Source organism: Callithrix jacchus, chromosome 5 (genome assembly GCF_049354715.1).
Source record: "Callithrix jacchus isolate 240 chromosome 5, calJac240_pri, whole genome shotgun sequence".
In the NCBI taxonomy this organism is placed as follows: Eukaryota; Metazoa; Chordata; class Mammalia; order Primates; family Cebidae; genus Callithrix; species Callithrix jacchus.
In genome coordinates this window covers 89,853,064-89,871,938 of record NC_133506.1, presented here as the reverse complement: position 1 = coordinate 89,871,938, position 18,875 = coordinate 89,853,064, and the positions used below count along the sequence as shown (strand labels likewise).

The window sequence follows — 18,875 nt, the reverse complement described above, 5'->3', positions numbered from 1 at the left end:
GGGGGTGTGTGTGTGTGTGCATATTGATATATATCACATTTTCTTTATCCACTCATTGATCTGTATTTGGGCTGGTTCAATATTTTTGCAGTTGCAAATTGTGCTGCTATAAACATGAATGTACAAATATCTTTTTCATATAATGATTTCTTTTCCTCCGGTAGATACCTAGAAGTGGGATTGCTGGATCAAATAGTAGAGCTACTTTTAGTTCTTTAAGGAATCTCTACACTGTTTTCCGTAGTGGTTGTACTAGTTTACATTACCACCAGCAGCGTAAAAGTGTTCGTTTTCACTGCATCTGTGCCAACATCTGTTATTTTTTATTTTTTGATTATGGCCATTCTTGCAGGAGCGAGGTGGCATCGCATTGTAGTTTTGATTTGTATTTCCCTGATACTTAGTGATGTTGAGTGTTTTTTCATATGCTTGTTGGCCTATCTTGTTGGTATATCTTCTTTTGAGAGTTGTCTATTCTTGTCCTTAACCCACTTTTTGATGGGATTGCTTGTTTTTTTCTTGTTGATTGGAGTACTTTGTAGATTCTGGATATTAGTCCTTTGTCAGATGTTTTTCTTAATCCTTATTTTTTTTATCTCCTGAGATAGGGTCTTACTCTGTCAACTAGGGTTGGAGTGCAGTGGCGTGATCTTGGCTTACTGCAGCCTCAGCCTCCCAGGCTCAAGCTATCCTCCTACCTTAGGCTCCTGAGTAATTGAGACTACAGACATATGGCACCATACTTGGCTCACTTTTAAATTTTTTGGCAGAAGTGGGGTCTTACTATGTTGCCTAGGCTTATCTCAAACTTGTGGGCTCAAGTGATCCTTTCACCTCAGCCTCCCAAGGTGCTGGGATTACAGATGTGAGCCACTCTGCCTGGCTAATCCTTAATTCTTTTTATTTTTAAAAAAAGCAAGAAACTAGCAGAAAGACTTAATTCAACTAGTTTTATAGGTGAATATTCAACTAGTTTAGTAATACCCAAAGGGAAAGTTTAGAAATGTGATTTTTTTGTTTTTGCTTATAAACATACAAATGTATGTTTATTTAAATAGTAGGGTGAAAATAACAAGATAGAGTGAATTCTTTTCTAGGAGGAAATACTTCATGTATTGAGGATGGAGATAAAAATATTTTTCCATTGAATTTATAAATAGGTATTATTGAAATACTGTGCATAGCACTCAGCTTCAAGAATAATAGAGTTGAATAGATTTAATACCCTAACTTACCAAGTTTCTCTGAAACTTAATCCTTAAGTTTTGGTCTCCCTTTATTATTTGAAGGTGATCGATCACAGAATCATAAAATTGGGGAACTGATAGGTGATTTGTCTGTCCTTGAAACTTGGCAAATTAGTATCTTAACTTGAAAAAAAACCAGCATTGATACCAACATGCAAAATTTCTCCAGTCGCCACCACTTCTAGTATTTTCAGCTGTCCACAGGAAATGTACTCTGTCCCCAAATGTCTAACATGTGAAGTGTCATTTTTGTCTCTCTAACATTTTTAGTTCCACCTTTTAAATTTTTGTCAGAAAAATCATTTTCATTATTGCTTTGGGCCAAAAACTGTATTGTCATCTTTGATACAAGTTTCTTATGAATTTGTATTAAATCTTTCAGAATAGCTCTCTGAATTGTCATTTCCTTTCCTTTTCCATGTGACTTCCCTCATTCAGGGTCTTTTCATCATACTGTTGGATTATTACAACAGCTTCTTATGTGGTCTGCCTCTAGTCTTTCTCCTAGTGGACCTTGAATACTACTGATAGAAAAATATGACTGTAATTACAGCCACGCTCAAGAACCTGAAATGGTTCCCTGTTATCTATCTCAATTGGTCCAAGCCCTGTTGTCTGACTGTTAAGCCTCTCTTACTGGGTCAGTCATATTTCCAACAGTATTTACTTTTACACCTTAGCACAATCTCTTTTGTTATACTCTTCAAAGTCTTTTAAATACTGTATTGTCATACCCTTCTTGGCACTCTTCCTGTTGCTAGGAAAGTCCTCCTTCTGTATGTCCTTTAAGGCAGCAGTACCCAACCTTTTTGGTACAGGGGTTCGTTTCATGCAAGACAATTTTTTCAAGGACGTGGGAAGCAGAGGATGTGTTGAGATGAAACATTAGATTCTTGTAAGGAGCACACAACCTAGATCTCTTGCATGGATAGCGTTTGAGCTCCTATGAGCCTTTGATGCCACTTTGATGCCTTCTTACGGAAGGCAGAGCTCAGGCCGTAAGGCTGCTCTTCTCCCTCTCCCACTGCTTGCCTCCTGCTGTGTGACCTGGTTGTTACAGGCCAAGAATCTGTACCAGCCCATGGCCCAGTGGTTGGAGACCCCTGCTTTAAAGCCCAGATGAGTCCTGCCCCCATCAAAGCCCTCTCTTTACTGTTCAAACTGTTCTCCGGTTTTTCTTTCTTTTCTTTTTTTTTTTTGAGTTGGAGTTTTACTCTTGTTGCCCAGGCTGGTGTGCAATGGCTCAATCTCAGGTCACTGCAACCTCTGCCTCTCCCAGGTTCAAGCAGTTCTCCTGCCTCAGCCTCCCAAGTAGCTGGGATTACAGGCGTGCACCACCAAACCCAGCTTGTTTAACATTTTTAGTAGAGATGGGGTTTCTCCATGTTGTCAAGCTAGTCTTGTACTCCCAACCTCAGGTGATCCGCCCACCTCAGCCTCCCAAATTGCTGGGATTACAGGCATGAGCCACCATGCCTGGTTGTTTTCCTGTTTTTCTGAGCTATTACTTGTACTCACTGTTGAACCACATAGTAAATGAGAGGTGAAATACAGTATAGTGGTTAAGAGCATGAAAGTCGAGAGCCAGACGTGGGTTTAGAATCTACACTTTAGTGACCTTGGGCTAGTTAATGGACCCCCTTGTGCCTTAGTTTCCTCATCAGTAAAATAGGGATAATAACAGTATCTACCTCGTAGGGTTATTGTAAGGATTAAGGATGAATGTAAAGTATTTAGAATAGTACCTAACACAGTCATGTAAGTGTTTGCATTATAATCAGTATCACTAAGCACTTGTTTATTCTGAGGTATTTTTTTTCATGTGTAGTATTTTTATTTTTCCAATTAGATAGTAAGCTCTTTTAAGGCAGAATGTTTTATCTTTTATTTCAGTCTCATTTTTCCTGGTAGTTATTCAGCAAAACTCATTGGCTAATTTGATTTCTCTGTAGCCTGTGTTTCTGTATAAAAACCTTTAATAAGCTCTTTCTTTAAATGTGCTACTGAGGGAGACATTTGAAAAGAAAAAGCCATGAATGGTTATAAGAATAATTCACCTTTCTGGGGCCAGAGGGCTGGTAACAGCCTATAAAAACTTCCACATTATGAGGTAACCTCTAGACTTTGGTAGTTTAAACTGGGAATATTTTGAGACAGAAAAGAGAAAATATATAGTTTTGATATTTAATATAGAAGTAACTTTAGTCTTTTTTTAAAAAATGGATAATTTATAGCTGTTAAACTTTTTTAAAAGAATGGATAATCTTTTGTAGCAAATGGAATGTTTGTATAATTAATCTTCTATCTTACATGTCAGATTATTAATTTTAAAAACTATTTTTTCACAGGACTTCCTGATCCATTTGCTAAGGTGGTGGTTGATGGATCTGGGCAGTGCCATTCTACAGATACTGTGAAGAATACACTCGATCCAAAGTGGAATCAGCATTATGACCTGTAGGTTTAAACGATTAGTTTGAAATGAAACAAATAATTAATATTACTTGATATAGTCTTTGAAAAGAATCATGGAAAATGATCTGAGTTTCATCTGTGGTATGATTTGATCTTCACAAAAGGGGTAAAGAAAAGCCCAGTGGAAATGTACTTTGGCTTATAGACAGGTTTTGAAAGATGAGATATCGCTAAAATTCTGTGAAGAATATAATGAAACTGGCTCACAGTAGAGTGGTCCCCCCCGCCACTTTTTCCAATTAAGTAAAGGTATTGATTTACCACTTTAGACCAATTATAACACCAGAAGTCAGAATTTGAGTTGCACTGAATAGGCATTCTTTTTGCCTTGTGTAGATTGTTTCTTTCTTTTAAATTTTATTTTAATCACAGGAGTATATGCATCTTTTTAAAAAGGCAAATGATACTGTAAAGTATAAGGCTTTTAATGGAAAACAGCAAGTTCCCTCCTCCATTCTCATTCTTCATTCCTATCCTCAAGGTAACTGCTTTAATGACTTTGGCTGTTTATTCTGGTGTTTTCATCTGTTTCTAGATATGTTCCTTATTTTATAGCATCACAGTTTTCTTTTTTTGCTTTTACATAATTTTTTTTTTTTTTTTTTTGAGGGAGAGTCTTGCTCTGTCATCTAGGCTGAAGTGCAGTGGCACCATCTCGGCTGACTGTAATCTCTGCCTTCTGGGTTCAAGCAGTTCTCTCCCGAGTAACTGGGACTGCAGGTGCCCCCCCCACCACACCCACCTAATTTTTGTATTTTTAGTAGAGATGGGATTTCACCATGTTGGCCAGGCTGGTCTAAAACTCCTGATCTCAAATGATCCACATGTCTTGGCCTCTCAAAACGCTGGATTTACAGACGTGAGCCACCATGCCCAGCCTAGTCTTAGGTATTTTTGAGTTTCCTACCTAGAAGATGATTCAGCTTTATTTTTTTATTATTAAAAATTCTTAAAAAAATAAAAATTCTTCTAAAATTAGAGACACTGACTCTGTTGCTCAGGCTGGAGTGCAGTGGCATAATCATAGTTCACTGCAGCCTCGAACTCCTGGACTCAACTGATCCTCCCACCTCACCCTCCTGAGTAGGTGGAACTACAGGTGCATACCACCATGCCTAGCTAATTTTTTCTTTTTTTGGTAATTTTTTGTAGAGATGGGATCTTGCTATATTGCCCAGTCTGGTCTTGAATTCCTGGGCTCAAGCAATTTTCCCTCTTCCACCTTTCAAAGTAATTGAGTTACAGGCGTGGGCTGTGATGTCTGGCCTAATGGTCCAGCTTTTAAAACTGGTATTCGTCATCCCCATTCCCATGACACTCACAAGCCCCTTCTTTTCTTTAGTCTTCAATATAATTATATGAACCTTTTTGGCCAAACCATTGTTAAATGTTTACATTATTATGTAAATATCCATAGTTGTGTCACATGGGTACAAGAATTACATTTTCTTTCTTGACTGCTTTTGTTTTTCTGTAGTAGCTACTTTTCCCACTTATTTAGTTTTCTATTTATCTCATTGATAGGAATGAGAAATTACATGGCATAATCCTCAAACTCCTGCAGAACTAAAGGTCTTTTCTCCATATATTCAGTTCTGTCAGTATTCCATTGACTTTGTTTCTTTTTGGAGATACCCCTCCTGGGAGTCTCTGATCTCTTTCTCCAGTCTGGTGTGATGGTTCTCTAAGACCTCAGTTGTCCTGAGACTTGCCTTTATTGGTGTGTTGGCAATTTCCTTTGTCTCTTCTAGGTTTAGTGACTTCCTATTTTTTGTTTGTTTGTTTGTTTACGCTCCTGTTTTGGTGTACTCTAACTTCCATTGTCATTTTGAGAAATAACACAAAGATGGGAAGAAAGTTTACAGCTTATCAGAAAATATATTTTGACTTCTTATCTTTTGATACGGTTTGAGTATAGGCTTCTAAGTAAAATATCACTTTACCTCAAAATGTTGAATACATTACTTCATTGTCTTCTAGCTTTAGAATAGTACTATTGAGTAGAAATATAATGTAGGCCACAAATAGGAGCTTATCTGTAATTTTAAACTTCCTAGTATCCACATTAAGATAAGTAAGAAGAAACAGATGATATTAAGCATAATAAACTGGGCATGGTAGCTTACGCCTGTAATCCAGCTACTCAGGAGACTGAGGTGGGGGGATAGCTTGAGGCCAGGAGTTTGAGACCACACTGGGCAACATAGCCAAGACTCTGTTTATTAAAATTAAGCATAATAATGTCTTTTATTTAATTCAGTGTATCAAAAATATTTTCAACATGTCAGTATAAAAATATTGAGCTACTTACATATATGGTATATATACATATTTACTATGTCTTTGAAAAATCAGTGGTTTTCTCATTTTATGTTAAAAAAAAAATAAGTGCTTTATTCTGCAACTTGCCTCAATTTGGACTAGCCACTTTTGAAGTACTTAAGGGTCCCTTGTGATTGGTGGGTACCATTTTGGACAGTGTAGGTTTAGAGTATTGCTGATGGCATCCTGATTTTGATCTTTCATGACTGTTGTTTTCCACTGGAAGTTTCTCTATCCCTCTGTCACTTGTTATTTTTCTTCAAAAAAATTGTAGGGCCGGGAGCGGTGGCTCACACCTGTAATTCCAGCACTTTCGGAGGCTGAGGCGGGTGGATCACGAGGTCAAGAGATCGAGACCATCCTGGTTAACATGGTGAAACCCCGTCTCTACTAAAAAATACAAAAAATTAGCTGGGCATCGTGGCGTGTGCCTGTAATCCCAGTTTCTCAGGAAGTTGAGGCAGGAGAATTGCCTGAACCCAGGAGGCGGAGGTTGCGGTGAGCCGAGATTGCGCCATTGCACTCCAGCCTGGGCAACGAGAGCAAAACTCCGTCTCAAAAAAAAAAAAAAAAAAAATTGTAGCTACCGTAGTGGATATGAAGTTATACCTCGTCATGGTTTTGAGGTACATTTCCCTCATGACTAATGATGTTGAACATCTTGTCATGTGCTTAGTAGGTTTTATCTTACAGTTAATATTGTCTACCTGAGGCTTCTCTCTTGCTTGTTTCTGAGGTCATTTTGCAAAATCCTTGCCTTTAATCGGCTAAGTGTGCAAACAGATGTCTAATAATTAAATTTTAGCCCCAAATCCTGAGTACATATATTATATTTTGGTCTATATTGTAACATTATATTCATCTATAGAAGTGTCCCTCTCCCCCTCTGAACACAATGTCCTGAAACTTGTTAATAAATCATATATTTGTTAGTGAAGTCTGAGTTTTAGTAGAAGATAATAGAGCCCTCTATTTGACTTTCAATTATAAAAGGATTTACATTTTTTTTTTTTTTTTTTTTTTTGAGATGGAGTTTCGCTCTTGTTACCCAGGCTGGAGTGCAATGGCACCATCTCGGCTCACCGCAACCTCCGCCTCCTGGGTTCAGGCAATTCTCCTGCCTCCGCCTCCTGAGTAGCTGGGATTACAGGCACGCACCACTGTGCCCAGCTAATTTTTTGTATTTTTAGTAGAGGCGGGTTTCACCATGTTGACCAGGATGGTCTCGATCTCTTGACCTCGTGATCCACCCGCCTCGGCCTCCCAAAGTGCTGGGATTACAGAAGGATTTACTTTTTATGTTGCCATGTATGTTATTATTTCATGAGGTTTCATTAAAGTAAAAGCATGTACTTCTCTATGTATAAGAAAGATAATTTTCTGATTAATTGCTGGCGCAGGAATATTTGGACAGAATGTTTGTGACATGTACTCTTAAGTAATACAATATATTTCACGATTTTTAGTAATTCAGAGTTTGGCTGTTTCCAGAAGGTCCATAATTAGCAATTCCTTATTATGGTTTAATGAGCTTCCCAACCTTTTCATATCATGGTACACATAAAAAATAGGGCACAATGGACTAAATAGATGAAGTCACTTAAGCCAGTGGTGCGTTGCCCTGAGGACTGAGGTAATCAATATATGTATTTCAGCATACCTATAAACCAGGCTTACTAGTTGGACAACTGGTTGAATGTGACTTGTAAAAAAAATATTTGGTTTGGGTAATTCAGCTACTCAATACTTGGTTCTGGCTCTAGAATTACATGCCAGTAGATAGATCTGGTGGGTGTATTCGAAAATTAGTACATGCATACTGAACAATATTTTAGTTCAAATCTTTTCATTTGCAAGCAGTAGAGACCAAATTCAAATTGGCTTAATTTTTTAAAAGAGAATGTACTGATTTGTATAATTAAAAGCGCAGGGTGGGCATTTTTTAGACACAGCTGGATCCTGGCGCTCAAGTATACCTTCCATGTTCCTTGTTTAAAGCTTTAGTCCTTACCTAAGTGGTTTAGGCTTTTATCTGTACTAGGTCAATTTTTCTGATATTGCTAATTTATTGTATGAATGATATTTTAAGATCAAGGTTGCTGGACCAAAAATTTGACCTCTTACTGTCATTGAAATAGAGCTAGGATTCTACTGACATAATTATGTCATTTTATTATCTTTTTGCATGGGTTGATGCCATGTTAACAGTTGGCTGTGGTAGAGCGTTTACATACTTGCAGGTATATGCACAGACAAGTACAGTAACGCTTTTCCCTGCTCTGCTTGTCTGCAGGCAGTGAAGTGAAATCTACAAGAGTCCTGCTCGCTCAAGGCCTGCATACAGGAAAGAAGCAGGGGAAAAGCGTTACAAACAGCTTTTGTTCTACAGCATTTAAAAATATAACAGGTAGGTCAGATTTTTGGTCTGTCAGCCTTGACCCTATCCCTTGAAAAGTAGGTCATGTCATTGAAATGTATTTAAAATGTGACTGTGATAAAAGTTTTTAAGATTCTTTTTCTTGGAAAGAAGTTATTTAATAAACCCCCTTAGTGTTATTAGACACTAGCTACTAAAATAGCCTTTTTATTAACTAGAATTGTAGCCCAGCTTGAGAGTGACAGATGTGATAAAAATATAGTAAATATATTTTTTTAGATTTTACTTTCAAGATTTTAAAAAATTTAGATTCAATCTTGTAGATCATTAACTCAAGACATATTTTGCATAATCTAGCCAGACTCCGAAGTATATATGTAACTTTAGATTATCTAAAGAACAAAAGAAAGATTTTCCACCAAATGCCTATAGCTACCAACTTAACTCATGCAGCTGTTTTATTTTTTAGGTATATTGGAAAGTCTGATTCAGTTACGATCAGTGTATGGAATCACAAGAAGATCCATAAGAAACAAGGTGCTGGATTTCTTGGTTGTGTTCGTCTCCTTTCCAATGCCATCAACCGCCTCAAAGACACTGGTTGTGAGTAGATACTAATGCTTTTCAAATTAAAAAATGTATATATATATGTGTGTGTATGTGTATATGTATGTGTGCATATACATATATACATGCACTATATATATTCTCAAATATATGTAAATATATATTATATAATATCTATAAATACATATATTACTTATGTATATGTTATTTATATATATATATATTTGATATGTTGGTAGGACTTCAGACACAACTACTTGTGTATGTCTGAAATATTGGTAAAAATTCCTGGTCTAAATTTATTTTGTAGACTTAAAAAAAATGAAATGTTTTAAATATGTGAAACTTACAGCTAAATCAGAGCTTGATACTTCATTTCCAGTTAATTTAAAAGTACTAAGAAATGATTGATATCCAGAATGGAAAAAAGAAGGGTGTCAGGATGTATATGCTTTTAAAATTTCTTAGTGCCCTTTTCTGGTTTTGGTGGATTTGTGGATGAAATGTTTTTATTTAGGTGGAGTGTTTGAGGTGGCAGTTAAAAGGCAATTATGAAGGGGTAAGAATGGTATAGTATATAAAACTGCTGTGACAAAATTAAAAGTTAAAAAAGATTAGACATTATTTTGAGTATATGACAGCTATATTAACCACTTAACTGTAGCTCAGTTTATCACCAACTTGGGCATTTAGAATATTAGACCAAGATCAAGAAATTATAAGTGGTTTTCATAATGGATTTATAAGTTGACTTAGCATAACCAGGTGACAGTCTTTTGGATGGGTCTTTCCATTGGAACATAAATGGGAATTCCTTTTTCAACAGGTTTTTTTTTTGTGTGTTTGTTTTTATAGAATTCTTTTTTATATAATATAAAAAAATACTGTTAGTCATTGTCATGGGATTTAGCCCAGATGCATTTGCTAAACAAACTCGAAATTAATAAACAAAAAACAGAGTAAATTTAGCATTGAATGTTAAATATATTAAGAGATTGTCTCTTTTAATGAAGTATGATAATACAGCATAGGTATAATATTGACCTTGTAAAAAAGAAAAAGGCAGAAAATTGAGCTAGAAGTTCTTAGTCCAAGGTATTTAAAAGCATCTGAGAAATTCTTGTATTTCTGGGCTGACAGGCTAACCAACAGGAGAGAAAAGACATTGGGATTGGAAAAATGAATTGCATATAAAAGAACTGTTTTATTACTCAGCAAACTGAAAACTTATAGATCAAATGTGTGACATTATCCCTAGTTCAATTTACCCAACATTTATTGAACACTTAATATGCTACCGTTGTAAACCCTGGCTGTATAAAGGAGAAAGAGGCATGAACCCTGTTCTCTGAGAAGCAAGGGCAAAGGCTTGCTGGCAAAGGGAGCATGCCACATGCTCTGAATAGGAGGACTGAATAGGAGAGGAGTTGCTCTGCAGAATCCACTGTATAGCCACCCATTTATTTTGCAAAGAGAAAAACGTCTGTATTTTTGGTTGGATAACTAGGGACTGTAGTTTAGGGGTCTGGATTTTTCTGTTTCTTGTGAATGTTTCATTGTATTAATTTGACCTTTTTGATGTGCAGTAATATTGAATTTATCAAATATTTATTGAACACCTACCTATGCAATGTTCTACCAGATTGGAGTGTAAAATACAAAGACTCCTCTTTTTATCAATATGGTCTCCTCCTTTTATCAATTCACAAAATAAGTAGACAGATGGGATACAGTTGTAAATGCATTCAGCTATAAGTACTGTAATCAAAGTAAAACCAGGTGACATTGTTCCTTACTATAACTTTCAGGGACAGACCAGTGTCATATCTCTTTTACAGATGAGGCTTCTGAGAGAATAAATGAGTTGCTCCTAAATGAATTAGTGGCAGAACTGATGCAAATCCAGATTTTACAGTTATTCTTGGCTTCTTTTAAATACATTTTTGTGTGCATGTCATTTGAAATGGTTAGTTAAAAAATAATAATGACAACTAACACTTGTTGACCAGTTATGTGCCAGGCATTATGCTGAGAGTTTTGCATAATTGTCTGATTTAATCCTTAAAAACTATGAGGATTCATATATTTTTATATGTGAGAAAACCAAGGCTCAGGGATAAATTCCTTAACACCAACAACTATTAAGACTCAGACTAAAGTGTTCTAAAAGTTTTGGAGAGAAAGTGACTGCATGTTGGCAATGTAATACACCAGTATTTCATAGTTTTTGAAATTTGGATTTTTTAAAGAATTTAAATGATATGTTTGATTTCTAATGGATTGTGGAAATTTATTGTCACTCTGTAGTTGTTAGTATCTCTGATACCAGCAAATTTTTTAATTGCTTTCTTTGTTGATTTCAAATAGATCAGAGGTTGGATTTATGTAAACTTGGGCCAAATGACAATGATACAGTTAGAGGACAGATAGTAGGTAAGTGTGGAATTTAAAGTTACATGAATTTTGATTTCATTCAAATTGACCTAAGGTCTAAATACCTTTTAGATCAAAGTATAATAACTGTAGCTTCATTGTGTTGGCCTGAATTAAATGAATCAGGTAAAATGTTAGAGTGAATCCAGGACCAGGTTAACTTAATTTTAAAAACTTTAATGTAAAAAAAAAATGTTGTGAAGATCCTTTAGGAAATAATTCTTTCAAAGTATCCTAATAAAGTAGAGCACTGAGTTCAAACTTTATAGACGTTATTAAAGTTTACTGAAAATAATTCTAAAACTAGTAAGAAGAGAACATTCTGTTGAACACGTTTTAATGTTTAATGCTTTACAGCTTTAAAATCTATGCTAATTGAAAAAAAAACAGAGGCACTTCGTAGCCTTACATGGTGTTTAGGGTATCTTGAATTGACCTGGAGGGAAGATCTTGACATCAAATTTGCTGAGACCTTTATTAAGAATTGATAGAGATTTGATCAAGATGCATAGTATGGAAGGACACTGTTCATCTTAGAGGCTTTTTAAATTAAAGAAGAAAAATGTGGCCAGGTGCGGTGGCTCACGCCTGTAATCCCAGCACTTTGGGAGGCCGAGGTTGGTGGATCACCTGAGGTCAGGAGTTTGAGACCAGCCAGGCCAACATGATGAAACCCCCATCTCTACAAAAAATACACTCTAATAAAAATATACCAGGCATGGTGGCGGGTACCTGTAATCCCAGCTATTGAGGAGGCTGAGGCAGGAGAATCGCTTGAGCCCAAGAGGGAGAGGTTACAGTGAGTCGAGATTATGCCATTGCTCTCCAGAGGGGCGACAAGAGCAAGATTCTATCTCAAAAAAAAAAAAAAAAAAAATGCAGTAGGAATGTCACACTTCATGATAGAGCAGAACTTAGAATAATATTATTTTGTTATGAACTCATCAGAAAGGTTTAGTTACTGAAGGTACTTGAAGGACTTCATTTTACGAGGCAGTGAATTGGGTTCATACTACCAGAGTAGCCACATAGCAAAGTTACTGTGGTTATCGCTGTGAAGTCTCTACACCAGCATTCCCCAACCTTTTTGGCACCAGGGACTGGTTTCATGGAAGACAGTTTTTCCACGGGCCGGACTGGGGGTGGGGGTGAAGTGCATTACATTTATTATGTACTTTATTATTATTACATTATAATATATAATTAACTAATTACACAACTCACCATAATGCAGAATCATTGGGAACCCTGAGCTTGTTTTCCTGCAACTAGATGGTCCCATCTGTGGGTGATGGGAGACAGTGACAGATAATCAGGTATTAGATTCTCATAAGGAGTGGGCAACCTGTGTGTGCAGTTCACAATAGGGTTTGTGCTCCTATGAGAATCTAATGTGACCACTGATCAGAGAGGCAGGCTAGACTCAAACATTATGATTCTTTAGTTCTGTCATTCAAAAACAGAATGAGTTCCAGTTCTTTCAGAATTAGCCCTTTAACAAATAATGGTAAGTAGATAAATATACTTTTTGGAAAATGGAGAAAAGGACACTAGAAGACTAACTTTAAAAACTATTCTACTCTAGTATTTTTATATACATAAATATGTATATAAAATGTATATATTTATGTCTTCAATTCCAGTGAACATTAAATTTTTATTTTGCTTTCTTTGATTTACCGTAATCATTTTTAGTACTTACAATCTTTGTAATTAATGATTTTTAAAGGATGAAATATGTAGATATATCACAACTTAATAATTAAAATTTATTTTTTTGCTATTATAACATTGAAACTTGCAAACATTTTGGTGCACTTTGCTTTATTCTTAGAATCGTTACCATAAGAAAAAAAATCTCCCAAATTGAGATGATTTATTCAAGGACTAAAAACTTTTTTCCTTGTTTAAAACTGTTATGTCCCAGCTACAGGGGTAGGCTGAGGTAGGAGGAGTGTTTGAGTATGGGAAGGATAATCTGTCATCATTGTTATCACTTGGATGTATACCCTTTCTATACAAAAGGTATAGAAAACCTTTTCTATATACAAAAGGCTTTTTTTTTTTTTAAAAAAATGAGATTATACTGATTTTTTAAAATTGGCTTAAATTTATCATAAACATCTTTTTTTAGGCCTGTAAATACATTTCTATAGCATCATTACTTTTTTTTTTTACTTTGCATTAAGGCTTGCAAAATCTATAGCATTTTTAATATTATATGATGGTCCATGGTGGTTAGTGACTCTGCTATGCACCATTACTGCGGTAAAAAAGGAATTAGGCTTCTTCTATGAACATGGTAAAGTGTAGAAAACTTTAGAATTCTAATATTACTCTAAAGGGAAAAATCTATGGGAAAAGAAATTATACATTTTAGTAGAAACCAAGGAGGTAATTCTCAATTATTAAAATAAGCTAAACCAGCTGTCTTTTAAAGATAGAAATTTTTTATTATAATAATTCTTTCTGGTTCTATGAATCTTAGTAATATTTCTGTCATTTAATAGTAAGTCTTCAGTCCAGAGACCGAATAGGCACAGGAGGACAAGTCGTGGACTGCAGTCGTTTATTTGATAATGATTTACCAGACGGGTAAGCTAACATCACTGAAATCATTATAGAAATATATAGATAATATCCTTAAAAAAATAGAAATAAGTTAGTGTTCACTGTATATTTAACTTGAATGTAGATTTTCCTTCTAATGGTAAAATTAGTGGAGGATCTTGTCACAAATTAGATGTGTTAAATTTGGTTATTAAGAGTTTTGACTAGGAGATACATGAAATTTCTTGACAAATGTAACTCTCTTGTAAATATTATCTATTAAAAATTTTTTGCTTGATTAAATTCAAAACGGCATGCAAGTGCTAAATTAGAAACATTGCTGTATTTAAGAGGGATGGGATGGAAAATTTGTGTAATAGTAATTAAAATAACATAGTAACATTTAATTGAGTATGTATATGTCAGATACTCTTATAAGCACTGTATGTACATTGTGTCATTTAATTCTCACAGCATCTTGGAAAGCAGCATATAGCCATCCTTCTGAAATCAGACCACTTGAATTCTAATCCTTATTCTTCTGTGTACTGGTTTTATGATCTTAATTTATTTAACTTCCATGGGCTTTGGTTTATATTTATTTACAAAAGAGTATGAGTGATAATAGTATATACCCCATAAACTGTTGAGAGGATTAAATGAAATAATTCAGGTAAAGCACTTCAGCACAGTGTCTTACATAAAATAAGTGCTTAATAAATAATTTAGCTACTATTATTTCTATTGCTTCTACTCTTGTTACCCTCAAACACTAAGAGTTAGAGAATTTAAGTATTTTGCCTAAGGCCACATAGTAAGTGGCAGAGCCAAAACACACAAACCTGTCTTGATTCTAAAGTCATGATTTTTTATCATTACTCTTCTTGATACTAGTTCTGACTCTTTTCTGATTTTATTTTTAACATTCAAAGTATTTTTAATTAACTTCAATGAGATATAACTTGCATATAATAAATTGTATCCATTTAAGTGTATAAATGATTAAATTTTAACTCCAGTTATTTTTTATACAAAATTTTATAGCCAGGTTAGAGTATTTACCCATTTTGTTTAAACTGTTAAAAATTACTATAATTAACTATTTATAGATCACTTTAGCTTCCAGGTATGTCTGTTAGCTCTTTTATGGATGTGAGGTAGATTATGGCATTTTTGAAGAGGAAATTTAGGGTGAAATAACTAATCAATATTGAGAGAGTACCAGCAGTAAAAAGGCTTATTGTTCTAAACTTGCCCTACATTATTGTGCTGTAATTGTAATCACAGGGAGGAAAAATCCTAGCATCTGTTTCTTTTCCTTTTTTTTCTTTCCGAGATGCAGTCTTGAACTGCTGCCTGGGTTGTAGTTCAGTGCAGAGGCGTGATCTTAGCTCACTGCAACCTTCGCCTTCTGGGTTCAAGTGATTCTCCTGCCTCAGCCTCTCGAGTAGCTGAGATTACAGGCACCCACCACCACACCCAGCCAATTTTTTTTTTTTTTTTTGTAGAGATGGGGTTTTACCATATTGGTCAGGCTGGGCTCTAACTCCTGACCTCGTGATTCACCCACCTTGGCCTCCCAAGATTCTGGGATTACAGGCATGGCCACCACACCCGGACCACTTTCTGTTTTTAGAGTCTTTCAACCCCTGTCAGTACCTTTGTAGAAATATTAACATCACATTTCTATAGTCATTTGCCTTGTTTTCATTAAATGAATTACGATAAAGAGTTGATAGAAAGTAGTGGTCTTGATTTTTTTTTTTTTTTTTTTTTTTGAGATGGAGTTTTGCTCTTGTCACCCAGGCTGGAGTAGAGTGGTGCAATCTCAGCTCAATGCAACCTCCTTTTCCTGGATTCAAGCGATTCTCCTGCCTCAACCTCCCAAGTAGCTGGGATTACAGGCACATGCCACCACATCAACTAGTTTTTGTATTTTTAGTAGAGATGTGATTCCACTATGTTGGCCAGGCTGGTCTCGAACTCCTGACCTCAGGTGATCTGCCTGCCTTGGCCTCCCAAAATGCTGGGCTTACAGGTGTGAGACACTGCACCCACCCAATGGTCTTGATTTTTAAAAAATTAGTTTGGGCAGGTAAATGCTTTTAAAGTTTTTATATGTTTTTAATTAGTGAAATTTAATTTTTAAAAATGATATATATAATTTATATTTTTAGACTACCTGGGTCCCAAGCCTTACTATTCTATTTACCAGTTTCATGATCTTAATTAATTTTATGGCTAATAGTGAAAATTATTGGAGTTTGGCTGATGGAAAATATTTGTTATACCTTATCATAAATACTTTAGAAGCTTCAGAATCCCATGAAATATATTATGCGCTTCTAAAATAAGTTGAAAAATTTCTATATTCTGTGAATTGTTATTTCAGGTTGACATTCCTGATTTGTAACAGCAGATGTCTTACTGGCTTGTTGCACTGAAAACTTTCTATGTCCAAGTTTCCTATTAACGCCTTATCACTCAATATTTTTATTTAAGCTGGGAAGAAAGACGAACCGCCTCTGGAAGAATCCAGTATCTAAACCATATAACAAGAACTACACAGTGGGAGCGCCCAACACGGTAAGAACATAAAAATATTTCCCATGGTCTTGCTAGCCACCCTCCCAAAGTCCTTTTCTACTTATCTGCCAGCTTTACTAGATTTTTTTTTTTCTTGGTTTATGCTGTTGGAGATCAGTAGATCTTACAACAGATGCCATTATATTATTATTATTATTATTTTATTTTATTTTTTTTAGACGGAGTTTTCGCTCTTGTTACCCAGGCTGGAGTGCAATGGCACGATCTCAGCTCACCGCAACCTCCGCCTCCTGGGTTCAGGCAATTCTCCTGCCTCAGCCTCCTGAGTAGCTGGGATTACAGGCACATGCCACTATGCCCAGCTAACTTTTTGTATTTTTAGTAGAGACGGGGTTTCATCATGTTGACCTGGATGGTCTCGATCTCTTGACCTCGTGATCCACCCGCCTCGGCTTCCCAAAGTGCTGGGATTACAGGCTTGAGCCACCGCGCCCAGCCCATTATTATTTTTTAAAGGTTATCTTCAACGCTTTGAGAGGTCATGCTGTTATTGTAGCTCCAGGGCCTGCAGTGGTACCCAGTAAATATTTATTGAATGAGGCCAGGTCTGGTGGCTCATACCTGTAATCCCTGCACTTTGGGAGGCTGAGGAGTGTGGATCACTTGAGTTCAGGAGTTCGAGACCAGCCTGGGCAACATGGTGAAACCTTGTCTCTACCAAATAAATTACAGAAAATTAGCCGGGCATGTGGTACATCCTGTGCTCCCAGCTACTTGGGATGCTGAGGTGGGAGGATTGCTTGAGCTCGTGAAGTGGATGTTGCACTGAGCTGAGATCATGCCACTGCACTCTAGCCTGGGTGACAGAATGAGATGCCATCTGAAAAAAAAAAAAATGGCCAGACACAGTGGTTCATGCCTGTAATCCCAGCACTTTGGGAGGCCAAGGTGGGCGAATCACTTGAGGTCAGGAGTTTGAGACCATCCTGGCCAACATGGTGAAACCCCAGCTCTACTAAAAATACAAAAATTAGCCAGGTGTGATGGTGGGCACCTGTAATCCCAGCTCCGCAGGAGGCTGAGGCAGGAGAATTGCTGGAACCCAGGAGGCAGATGTTGCAGTGAGCCAAGATTGCGCCACTGCACTCCAACCTGGGTGATAGGGCAAGACTCAGTCTCAAAAAAATAAAATTATTGAATGAATTAAATTGGTAAGTTAAGCAGAGGAATCTCTGAACTAAATCTTGAAGAATGTCAAGTATAGTCACTTCATGGAATTTAATGTATAAAGGCATTGGGATCTAAGATAATTTTTGGAAACTGCGAAGAGATGTTTTCTAAATAACCAAAAATAAATAGTCTAAGTGGCTGAATCCCTCTCTTCCCACTCTTTTAAGTGAGAACAAAATTTATCATCTTGTGCAGTGTTTTGTTTTTCCTATTTCCCTTCTCTTGAGCAGGACTGGCACTAGGGGTAAAATACCAAATTCTTCTCATTAGCTGCACCTATTTTTATTTATTGAGGACAAATTGCATAACTCGTTGGATCACAAAGTTTTCTGTTTTACATTATGATTCTCAGTTGAAAGCTTAGCTCATGTTGCCAAGTTGCATTTCTGGTATTAAATTGCCAAGAAATTAATTGAAGTATTCATTTTTATTATATTTGAGCACAAATGAATATGTACTTGTGTCATTGTTCAGGTGAAGCCCATTTCCTTTTGATTTAACCAGTGAAATTAACCTTAATTTCATCATTTATGAAAGGATGATTGTTGTCTTAAATGTTACTTATTGATTTCTGAGATGGAGTCCCGCTCTGGGCTGGAGGGCAGTGGTGTGACGTCAGCTTGTTGCAACCTCTGCCTCCCAGGTTCAAGTGATTCTCATGCTTCAGCCTCCTGAGTAGCTGGGACTACAAGCGCCCACCACCATGCCTAGCTAATTTTTGTATTTTTAAGAGAGACAGGATTTCGCTATGTTGACCAGACTGGTCTCAAACTCCTTACCTCACGTGATCAGCCTGCCTCAGTCTCTTAGAGTGTTGGGATTACAGGTGTGAGCCACCATACCTGGCCATATTAATTTAAGAATGAACTCTTGATTTTTTTTAATTTTGAAAGATCTGCAATAGTAGACTAGAAGATCCTTAAAGAGACAAACCATCTTCTTTAATTTTGTGATGTATTGCCAAATGACTGGGTGACATTTTTAGATTGAGAGGTCTGAAGGACCTCTTGGGAGGCAATAATAAACTGGTTTGAATGACAAAAAAGAACCAGGCCTAGGGAAAGTAGGAGAAAAGAATATGCCAGGTGGAAGGGAGAGCAACTGCTCTCAGGTGGAGTGACCTTGGC

At 36.3% G+C, this 18,875-nt stretch overlaps 1 protein-coding gene across 4 annotated transcripts in view; it reads left to right on the top strand.

Annotated features, from left to right (window-relative positions):
• The window catches only part of SMURF2 (SMAD specific E3 ubiquitin protein ligase 2), a 120,935-nt gene that overhangs the window by 62,520 nt on the left and 39,540 nt on the right, over positions 1-18,875 (top strand). For all 4 annotated transcript variants that reach the window (XM_078373551.1, XM_035300471.3, XM_035300470.3 and 1 more), the window contains 5 exons: positions 3,596-3,704; positions 8,891-9,024; positions 11,356-11,421; positions 13,932-14,016; positions 16,474-16,557. In XM_078373551.1, coding sequence (XP_078229677.1) covers positions 3,596-3,704; positions 8,891-9,024; positions 11,356-11,421; positions 13,932-14,016; positions 16,474-16,557 — 478 coding nt within the window. The remainder of the gene's footprint in view (positions 1-3,595; positions 3,705-8,890; positions 9,025-11,355; positions 11,422-13,931; positions 14,017-16,473; positions 16,558-18,875) is intronic.